This window comes from Meriones unguiculatus, chromosome 14 (assembly GCF_030254825.1).
Source record: "Meriones unguiculatus strain TT.TT164.6M chromosome 14, Bangor_MerUng_6.1, whole genome shotgun sequence".
In the NCBI taxonomy this organism is placed as follows: Eukaryota; Metazoa; Chordata; class Mammalia; order Rodentia; family Muridae; genus Meriones; species Meriones unguiculatus.
The window spans coordinates 35,162,445-35,173,443 of record NC_083361.1 but is presented as its reverse complement, the minus strand read 5'-3'; the positions used below and the strand labels follow the sequence as shown (position 1 = coordinate 35,173,443).

The window sequence follows — 10,999 nt, the reverse complement described above, 5'->3', positions numbered from 1 at the left end:
GGCCTTGGCCTCTCAATTCCTAGGGTGTTTCTGTGCACAGGGACAGGTAGTTCCAAGTTCCCACTTCTCTGAGTGGCAAGCACTGGTCCTTTCTGCTGTGTTATCTGTCAGGCTGTCCACCTCAGCCTCCACTCCAGTTCATTGTTGAGTGAGCCTGGCTTAGTCCCATCTTTCTTCCTCTACCGGGCCTAGTCAGAGCACCTATGCCATCTGTATATTTGGAGACCCGGAGGGAGCTTGTGAGAAGCTGGAATCCAGTCGAGGCTGTAAGTGCAGGCTGCAACCTTGAAAGCTGGAGAAGTCCGAGGCAAAGAGACCAAATAGTATAAAGAGCAGCATGGCCACCGCCCATTCACAGGCAGCTGAGGCAGACCGCAAACGTTGGAAGTGCAGGACAATCACTTCACACCAGTGTCAAGGGTCACATGGCCTGTGCAGAAGCCCAGACAGCCCACCTTACATGTTCTGGTGCTTCAGGCTGGGATAAATGTGTCTTTGGTCCTATGATGTGTTCCCTGTCCTGGCATGACTAGTTACCCTCCTCACCCTCATCCCTTTAAAGGGATTCCAGCTATTATCCTGATTGTGAGTGCCCTCCAAACCTTGCCCTCTCTCTATCTGTGACTGATTAGCACTGGAGTACCAATGTCCAAACCTACTTTGCTGATTCTTCTGTGGATCCTTCCTGATCCCAGAATGACTCTCCTGTTGCTCTCCAACATGTCCAAGAAAAATGCCATCCCTGCTACCTCCAGATGTATTGCTGCTTGGGTTTTTTTCTCCCCCTTTGTTTGGATTTATTTTGAGACAGGCTGTCACAAAGGCCCTGGTTGCCTTGAAATTGATATGTAACCAAAGATGACCTTGAAATTCTAATCCTGTATCCATTTCCCAAATGCTGGGGTTCTAAGCCTGTGCCACCATAATCTATTTATTCAATACTGGGGAATGAACCTCCTGCGTGCTAGGCAAGCAAGCATTCTACCAACTGAGCTACATTCCCAGCCTCAGAGACATAACTTTTTTTTAAATACTTTTCTTTTTAAAATTTATCATCTTTGTGTGCAATGGTGTTTTACCTGCATGTATGTCTGTGTGAGGGTGTCAGATCACCAGGACCTGGAGTTACAGACTGTTGTGAGCTGCCATGTGGGTGCTCCTCTGGAAGAGGAGCCAGTGAGTGCTCTTAACTACTGAGCCATCTCTCTAGCCCTGAGACATAACTTCTCTGGCTACTTACAGTTTCCCCCTATTTTGTGACCCATAGCCACCTCCATATTAACTCATTAACAGAACTGGACCTCCTTGCCCTAAGTCTGTTTCTTTTTCTAAGGGAACTTACCCTACCTTCCATTCAAGTTGATACTTAGGAATTACCCGGTCCCTAGAGGAGCTGGTCACCTTCTGTGCTGTCTGTTCTACCCATCATTCAACTGCTTCACTCAACTGGCTTCATTCAAATCCTGAAAAAAAAATTTTTTTTTCCTGCTGGTTGTGGTGCCTCATGCAGAATCGATGGGTTCTCTGTGAATCTGAGGCCAGCATGAACTATATAGTGAGTTCCAGGCCAGCCATGGTTACATACTGAGACCCAATCTTCTCCAAAAAACAGAGCAAAGAAAGAAAAACTTCTTGTCAGCTTTCTGACCTTCCAGCGTCCAACCCAGAAGGGACAACGCTTTTTGCTAAAACCTCTCTCAGTGTCCTCTTCCTTGTTTCCCTCTCTCGTTATCGTCTATCAGCTCACATATCTTTTCATTAATTTCCTCATACATGTACCGTGTGGAGATCAGAGGCCAACCTGGGGAAGAGATTTCATCCTTTCACCATGAGGGTCCTCGGTACATTTACCTGCTTAGCTCTCTTGCCCTTCTAATGCATGCCTTTTTGTTTTGTTTTGTTTTGTTTTTTTGAGACAGGATTTTCCTGGGTATCCCTAGCTGTTCTGGAACTGCTCTGTAGACCAGGCTGGTCTCTAGCTCAGAGATCCACCTGCCTCTGCCTCTGCCTCTGCCTCTCCAAGTGCTGGGATTAAAGGTATGCACCACCACCATTCTATACATGCTCGCTCTTTCTTTCTTTCTTTCTTTCTTTCTTTCTTTCTTTCTTTCTTTCTTTCTTTCTTTCTTTCTTTCTTCCTTTCTTTCTTTCTTGGACTTCAAAGCTTAAAAGTGTCAGGCAAGTCCTACAGAGATGGTTCAGTGGTTAAGAGCCCTGGCTGTTTTAATCCTAGCACATGGGTGGCAGAAACAGTCAGACCTCTAAGTTCAAGACCAGCCTGATCTTCAGAGTGAGTTTTCAGGAAATCCAGAGCTACACAGAACAGTAGTGGCACAGGCATTTAATCCCAGCACTCAGAGAGGCAGAGGCAGTTAGATCTCTGAGTTCGAGATCAGATGGTTTATAGAGCGAGTTCCAGGAAAACCCTGTCTTGAAAAGCAAAACAAGGGCTGGAGAGATGGTTCAGTGGTTAAGAGCACTGTCTGCTCTTCCAAAGGTCATGAGTTCAATTCCCAACAACCACATGGTGGCTCACAACCATCTATAATGTGAACTAATTCCCTCTTTTGGCAGATGTAAATGCAGATAGAACACTCATATACATAAAATAAAATAAAATCTTTAAAAAAAAAAAGAAAAAAAAGGCATGCATGTACTGAAAAAAAAAAAAAAAAAACAAACCACTGGCTGCTGCAGAGGACCTGGCTTTGATTACCAGCACCCATATATTGGCTCACAACCATTCACAACTCCAGTTCTAGGATATCTGACACCTTCTTCTGACCTCTGCAGGCACCAGGCACACAAATGGTGCACATACATAATGCTGGCAAAATACTTATACTTATCCACCAAGTGAAAAACAAAAAGCTGAGGGCTGGGGTAGTCAAACTGTCTCACTAAGTGATCGTGTGTGCCACTAAGCCTGTAACCTTGATTTAGTCTTTAGAAACCACATGGTAGAAAGAATGATCTCCATGTAAGCATTGTGGCACAGAAGCACCTACACACAAACATTCAAAGGCACACACTAAATGTACAAATGCTTTCAAAGGGTGGAGTGGTGCTGGAGAATAGCTTAATTGGTAGAGTGCTCAGAACCTGGGGGAGAAAAGCAAGCGTGGTCCCCCACACCTAGAATCCCAGCAATTTGAAGCAATTAGAGGCAAGACAAAGTTCAAGGTCATCTCTGGCTATACAATTCTCTTCTCCCTCCCTTTCTTTCTCTTTCTCTCACACACACATGCATGCACACACCTGGCTGGTTCAAAGTAGTAGCATTTCTGATTATGCCAGGGCAAACAATGCTTCCCATCTAAGCCATTTTGGGTCACTTATATGAACACTCTAGTTGGGAAAAGATGGTTGAGCAACTAACTGGTCTTGTGGAGCAGCACAGGTCATCTGCAGCCTGATACCACTTCCAGCCAGGACTTTGCCGTTGTCCAGGAGACCTCCCCTGTCTGTACCTTTTCAGCACCCAGAAAGATGCTTGACATGCCTGGATGGTTCCCCTAGCAACCAATTATCAACCGAACCTTCTCCTAATGCCTATTTGCCACATGCTCCATGCCAGGCATGGGTCTAAGATTCTCACAGTCAGAGTCTTATTTTTAAGTCAGAACACTGAGGTCAGCTTGTTAACGATCTGCATTTTCTTAGAACATAACCCACTGTGCAGCCCAGGTTCATAGGTATACTTTTGCCCCAGCCTCAACTACTTGCATTTAATAAGTGAGGAAACTGAGGTACTTCAGGGATGTAAGGAACCAGTAAAAGTGCCCCTGCATAATATATTTAGAAACCAAGGCCCCTGAGCAACCACACTAGCCTCAATGTCAGTGCTATCTGCTACAATTGTTTTGTTTTTAAGACAAAATCCTACCACAAAGCCCAGGCTGCCCTTGACTTCATAATCCTCCCTCCCCAGTATGAGTATTACATGTGCCACCAAGTCTGGTTTCCACTTTCCACTAGGGAGCTGTGATCCTGGATGGACACAGGTCCAGAGTCATGAAGGGACACCCACTGTGGTTCACAGCAAAGGGAACAAGCCCAAGAGAAGCCACCTTTGATCGTCCTCAACCCCAGAAAGGATACTGGCCACGATGAGGATGGTGGACAAGCTGCAGAGGCTCGCTCGCAGAGGCTTAATCCAGCGGGGCCCAGGTTGGGGCAGGCCCTTCATCTGCCAGGACAGAAAGACTTGCAACCAGAAGTACAGGTTGCCCAGGACAAAAGCCAGAAAGGCCCCTGCCAGGTGTACAGGCTTCTGGTTCTTCTCCTGAGGAAAGGGAGAATTGAGGAAAAAAAATTGCAGCAGGGGGAAGAAAACAATAGGAAGAAGAGACTTTGAACCAGTCTAACAGATGTCATTGAAAATGCAAAATTCAGGGCTGGTGGGATGACTCAGCTGGTAAATGCTTTCAGGGGCTACAGAGAAAGAAGAGCTGTAACTCCTAAAAGATGTCCTCCACCCACATGCTTCAGCATGCATGTACTTCCTCCTTGCCCCCTCCTAATACAAAAATAACCTGCCACCCTATTACCAACTTTCAGACTGATAGGTTATCTCCACCAACAAAATACACCAATTCAAGCCAAATTAGAGTATATAAAGACAGGCTGATTGTGGGCCAGCTATCCGGCAGGTTCACTGTTCTCACAGATCAGGAAAGTCACCATGCAGAGGGAGACAGAAAAGCTGGGGAGGAGGCACATACAGGAGAGAAAAGAGGACATGCAGAGAGAAAGAGAGAGTGAGAGAGCCAAAATGTTTGGATTATATAGGGAAGAGTCTCTGGAGAATAGGAGGCTCCTCCCCTGGGCTGGAGAGTTCAGGGTAGAGGGCTGGATATGCCAGCCATACCTGTAACAGATAGAGACTGAGGGATGCTGGAGACCAACACAAGAGAAATGCAAATTCAAGATCAACATAGACACATAATCATATTTTCTCAAATAAAGTCATGGAGGGAGAAGAAAACTGGAGAAAGGCTAAGGAAGTTCCTTAGAAAGCAAATTAGTGATAGGGACTGAGAAGACAGCTCAGTCCATACAGTGCTTGGTTCCTATAAAACAGGAGTAGGGGGCTTGGAGAGACGGCTCAGTGGTTAAGAGCACTGGCTGTTCTTCCAAAGGACCTGAGTTCAATTCCCAGCAACCACATGGCGGTCTGTAATTACAGTTGCAAGAGATCTGACACCCTCACACAGACACACATGAAGGCAGAACACCAGTGTAATAAAACAAAACAACAACAACAACAAAAAAGCAGGAGTGGGGCTCGCCTGTAATCCCAGAACTCAGGAGGTAGAGGCAGGAGGCTCTAAGCCATCCTCCAATACATAGTGAGTTCCAGATTAGCCTGGTCTACTTGAGACCATCGCAAAAAAAAAAAAAAAAAAAAAAGGAATGTAATAGCAATATAGCAATATTAAAGTAGTAGGTTGAGGTACATAAGAATACATGAGCAAGCAAATAAATTAAGAAAATAACAGTGGACAGTGGAGGCAGTCTGACCATCCTATGGTTTCTTTTCCACCCTGCACCCCCCCCCCCCCATCTTTCAGCAGGAGACTGAAACATCAGATAGAACATAAACTTACAGTAACAAAATAAACCAGTGAGATTTTTCTTATTCTTTGTCAGTTCATTCATTCTAAAATTATCTACAGAGCTTCATGAGTGCCAGGACTAGAATCTATGGATCTCAGTTATTTCTGACCACCCACAGACAAGCTGATTTCTCTCTACCTACAGCCAAGGAGACTAAAGAGTTCTGTGGACATTCTGTATAGAAAGAAGACTTAACTACATGCAATAATTTCATGATTAAATGAGATGGAGAATGGTAGCTACAATAAGATTCTCCAAGGGTTCCACAAAATTTTGAGGATGCAGGTGAGTACAAGACGCTCAGTCCACAAAGACCTCTGCCATCCAAGGGTAGAGAGAGAACTACAAATCCCAGAAAGCATTGCGAACTGAGCCCACAGAAAGGACCACAAGAAGCCGCAGAAAACATAGGAAATTGTAGTCCAGTTTCCGGCGGTTGAGCCCAGGTTGACTCCCTAAGCATCTCACCTGGAAGTTGCCTACTACGGAGGTCCCCAAGGCACAGAAGAGCCCAGACCACAGAATCAGCTGGTTTTGCCACCTTTTGACACCCCAGTCCCGTAGTTGGTGATAACGGACAATGCAGATCCAAACAGCTAAGAGAGGGACATGAGCGACACTCAGATTCACCACAATGTTCCCAGAAGCAGGGGAGGACTTAGAACAAAAAAGGCTGGTGTTGGAGAGAGGGGTAGGATAAGGGAAGGAGAGTTGGAGGTACAGGACTTTGGAGTCTGGGTAGAAGGGCTGGGGTATGGACTCTGGGTCTGAGAGAAAAGGGCTAAAGGTTCTAGACTCCTGAGTCTGAGGGGGGAGGGCTGGGGCCTGAACTTAGTGGTTTGAGGGAAGAAGGCTCCTGGCTTTGGCCGGGGTTGGAGGGAAAGCTATTTGATCTGACTTGGAGAAGGAGGAGGGATCTAAAGACCCTTTAGGCAGTTTTTGGCTGACACTGAAAGGAAAGATCTGGAAATACTTACCTAAAGCAGCTCCTATATTGAGGACTTGACTGAAAATGCAGCTCTGGGGACTGTAAGACCCACAGTAACTGCAGAAGAATAACAGGGTCATCCTTTGGCTCCTCCGAGACAGGACCCCCCCCGTTTTCCTCCCCATCACCCCTTCAGCCATAACAACCTGATAAAGGGGAAGCCTTTCTCAAGGTCCACACTCTTGTTAACCACAGCAATTGCGAAACTGAGATGGGAGGGATACAGGAAGTCAGTAACAGAAAGGATAGCTTTCCTTTCTGTTCACCAAATAAAACACTTCAGTGCGTTAATGGACTGCTGGCCCCTATCCACTGTCATAAGCATCCAAAACCCAGCTGTCCTCCCTCAGACCCAGGAGTCCAGACACTAGTCCTCCTCCCTCAGACCCAGGAATCCAGCCCTTCTTCACACCCAATAGTGTAGACCCCAACCCTCCTTTCTCACACCCAGGAATCCAGCCCTTCTTCACACCCAATAGTCTAGACCCCAACCCTCCTTTCTCAGACCCAAGCATACTTTGGGCCTCTGCTACTTACACAATCCAGATGCCAGCCATAGCCCATAGAGCTAGGATGACTGGCAGAAAGGACAGGTAACCAGGCATTGCTGGGCTCTGCAGCAGAAGTGAGAAGCTCAGTCTCCTAGGCCCGCAAGCAGTCTTCAGGTATACGGTGCTGAAGACACCTGCTTTTGTGACTGTCGATAGAGGACAGCCCTTGCTCAGGGCACTTTTCCCTATCTTTCTCAGCCCTGATAAACTGATGTTTGTCTGTTTTCTTCGTTCTTCACCTCCCCCTCCCAGTCTCTGGGTTCCCCTTAGGGCCCTCACCTCAAGTTTCCTCAACTTCCTTGATATATTTTCCAGGTGTGGCAGGAGAAGGCAGGCCTCCACATTCCCACAGAGACAAAGTCCAGGTTGAGTGCTTATGAGAGATTGGGCCTCAGGTCTAATTAGTCACCCAAACTACCACTTCCTGTCTCAGATGTGTAAAAGCTGCACCCTAGCTTCAGGGAGCCCCTAACTTCCTTCCTAAAGCTTTTGCGGGTTCAATGGCCAAAGTCCGCAGCACTTTAACCTCTCTACAAACTGAATAAAGCCTCCTGGAATGCATGCCTCCATGTTACTTCTGGAATCCAGCCACACTTGCCTACCTGCAAATTCAGGTCTCTGAGTTCTAGATTCTTCTGTAGCCCAGGCTGACCTTGAATTTCTGATCTTCCTGCCTGTTTCTGTCTTCTAAGTGGCTGGAATCACAGTCCTGTACCACCAGGCTGGTTGTCAGTTCTGAATTTCTGCTTTCTGGGTTCAATCTTTGTTTGGGTTGCTTAATGTGGGATCTTGATGACCTCACCCCACATCCTTCCCTTCATCCTTTCTTTTTCTGTTTTGACAGAGTTCCCCAAAATGGACAGGGTGTGGGTGGGAAAGAGGATAGTGGTGATGAGATTCCCAACTCAAATCCCTATTCCCATAAGCAGCTACTCCTGCCTCTGCTTTCCTAGTGCTGGGATTGAGATGGCTCAGTGGACAAAAGCACTTGTTATGTAAACATGAGAATCTGGGTTTGAATGCCCAGCACACCACACAGGCTTGGCTATTTGTGCCCACAACTGCAGCACTGAGAGTCAGAGACAGAGCACCTAAAAGCATGCCTATCCTAAAGAAGAACAAGCTTCCATCCCAATGAAAATACCCGGAAGGTAAAAACAGAGATGGTAAAAGAAACACCTGACATCTCCTCTCCTCAACTTGCATGTGTGCACTCACATGGTTGATACATGGCCACACACCCCCACACCAATGAAATAATGGTAATGATAAAAATAATAAATGGTAAGTGTAGCAGTAGGGGTGTACTCCTTTAATTCAAGGACTCAGGAGGCAGCAAATCTTTGAGTTTGATGCCAGCCTAGTCTACAAAGTGATTTCCGAGACAGCCAGAGCTACATAGAAAACCTCCCTCAAAAAAAATGATGATAATAGTAATAATAATAATAATAATAATAATAATAATAAATTGCCAGTCAGACGACAGAAGATAAAAGAAAGACAGCTGCTGCCAAGCCTGATGGAAGACCTCACACATGATATAAGTCTCTGCGACAAACATGATATAGAGAACTGGCTCCCACACAGGGCACATGCAAAATAAATAAATAAAAGCAGTAACTAACAATAATGACAAAGCCAATCGTGGTGGCACAAGCCTTTAATCTCAGCACTCTGGAGGCAGAGGCAGGAGGATCTCTGTGAGTGCAAGGCCAGCCTGGTCTACAAAGTGAGTCCAGGACAGCCAGGGCTACACAGAGAAACCCTGTCTCAAAATAAACAAAACAACAAACAATAGTAATGAAAGCCAGCTGCCATTTTCTTTTTGAACTTTGTTCAACCATAGTACCCTCATGTTTGGGTCGTTTCTCCATCTTTCTCTGAGGAATCAGGACTCTAAATCCTATTCCCTTCTTCTTCAGCATTTCCCCCTTTTCTCTTTCTTTCTTTTTTTGGCTGGTGGGGGTGTGTGTGAGTTGACTGGTTTATCAAGTCAGGGTTTCTCTGTATGCTGGCCTCAAACTCAGAGCTCTGCCTGCCTCTGTCTCTTGAATGCTGGGATTAAAGGTGTTACCACCACTTTGTGGCTAGTTTTCTTTTCTTTCCTTTTTTTTTTTTTTTTCCCCTTCATGTAGCCTAGCCTGGCCTCAAGTTCACCATGTAGCTGAGGATGACTATGAACTTGTGATCTTTTTGGATACCAGGGATGCCTAATTCATTCAGGGTTGGGATGGAACCCAGGGCCCCATGCATGCTAGGCCACACTTTACCAACCAAGATGCATCCCCAGCATTCTGTTTCTGTTTTATTTTATTTTATTTTGGTTTTATGAAATAGGCTTTCTCTGTGATTAGCCCTGGCTGTCCTGGACTTTCTTTGTCAACCATGCTGTCTTCAATCTCACTAAGATCCGCCATGTCTGGCCTTCCTTTTAAAATTTTTTAAATTACATTTAGTCTTTTTTTTTTTTTTTTTTTTGAGGGAGGGTCTCACCACGTAGCTCTGTATAGCCTGGAACTTACCATGTATACCTGGCTGGATCCAAATTCACAGAGATCTACCTGCCCCTGCCTCCTGAATGCTGGTGCTAAAGGTGTGTGTCACTGCAGGCAGTTACTTAAGTGGTGGGGGGGAGCACATAGGTGCAATGGCATCTATGTAAACATCAAAGGACATCTTATAGGAGTTTATTCTCTCCCCCCTTGTGGATCCCAGGGATTGAACTCAAATCATCAAGGCACATGGTGTCAGATGCCTTTCTCTGCTGAGCCATCCCACTGGCCCTCTTTTATTTTTAATTCAGATAGAAGTCACCGAACATAGACTTAATCATTTTAACATTCGGTATTCAGCGGCATTTTGCATATTCATGACATGTGCCATTGCCACACTTACCTAGCCTATGACTTTTCATTACCCCTAATAGAAATTCCCTGCTTGTGTTTCCATCAGTATGCATTTAGCTACCCTGCACTGTTCATGGAAGGTGAAGCCCACCCTATAAAGCCTTTTGTGTCTGGCTTCTTTTGTTTGTATGATGTGTTGTGGATTTTATTTTATTTCTTTTTTTTTAAAAGAATTATTTATTTATTTTACATGTATGAGTACTCTATCTGTAGGTCACTTGCATATCAGAAGAGGACATCAGATCTATAGATGGTTGTGAGCCACCATGTGGTTGCTGGGTATTGAACTCAGAACCTCTGGTAGAGCAGACAGTGCTCTTAACCACTGAGCCATCTCTCCAGCCCTGTTTTATTTCTTTACAAGAATTGAAAAAAAAAAAAAGTGTGTGTGTGTGTGTGTGTGTGTGTGTGTGCATGTGTGTGTGTATGTGTGTGTGTGGAGCCAGAAGAAGATTTCAGACACCCTGGACCTGGAATTACAGTTGCTTGTGAGCCACCCAACATAGATGCTGAGAGCCAAACTCAGATCTTCTGGAAGAACGGGAAATATTCTTAACTTCTGAGCCATCTTTCTACCCCCTTTCTTGTATCTTTGTGTTGTTTAGGTATATCTTATGTACTCCCAACTGGCCTAGAACTGGTTGCATAATGGAGGCTGACCTTGAACTCCTGCCTCCAGGGGCTGAAATGACTGCCCCAGCAAGTCTAGTTTTTTATATATTCTTCCTTCCTTTTTTTTTTTTTTTTTTTGGTTTTTTTTTTTTTGGGGTTTTTTTTTTTTGTTTGGTTGGTTGGTTGTTTGCTTTTTTGTTTTCCAAGACAATGTTTCTCTTTGTAGTCCTGGCTTTCACTAGAATCACTTTGTACATTAGGCTGGCCTCAAACTCAGAGATCTGCCTCCAGAGTGCTGGGGTTAAAGGCAAGCTCCACCATGC

The 10,999-nt window shown here is 45.3% G+C and overlaps 1 protein-coding gene across 2 annotated transcripts; it reads right to left on the bottom strand.

Moving 5' to 3' along the window:
• Positions 1-126: 126 nt before the first annotated feature.
• Positions 127-7,567, bottom strand: Tmem150b (transmembrane protein 150B). Of its 2 annotated transcripts, none has more exons than XM_060367132.1 (7): positions 7,438-7,567; positions 7,145-7,221; positions 6,754-6,813; positions 6,597-6,664; positions 6,088-6,215; positions 4,102-4,285; positions 127-401 (listed from the first exon to the last, which is right to left on the bottom strand). In XM_060367132.1, the coding sequence occupies exons 2-7, from the start codon at positions 7,210-7,212 to the stop codon at positions 202-204; spliced, it is 708 nt and encodes a 235-aa protein (XP_060223115.1). In that variant the 5' UTR covers positions 7,213-7,221; positions 7,438-7,567; the 3' UTR covers positions 127-201. The 2 variants fall into 2 exon arrangements, with proteins under 2 accessions (XP_060223115.1, XP_060223114.1); XM_060367131.1 differs by having other exon boundaries at positions 7,145-7,304; positions 7,438-7,533.
• Between the last annotated feature and the right edge of the window lie 3,432 nt (positions 7,568-10,999).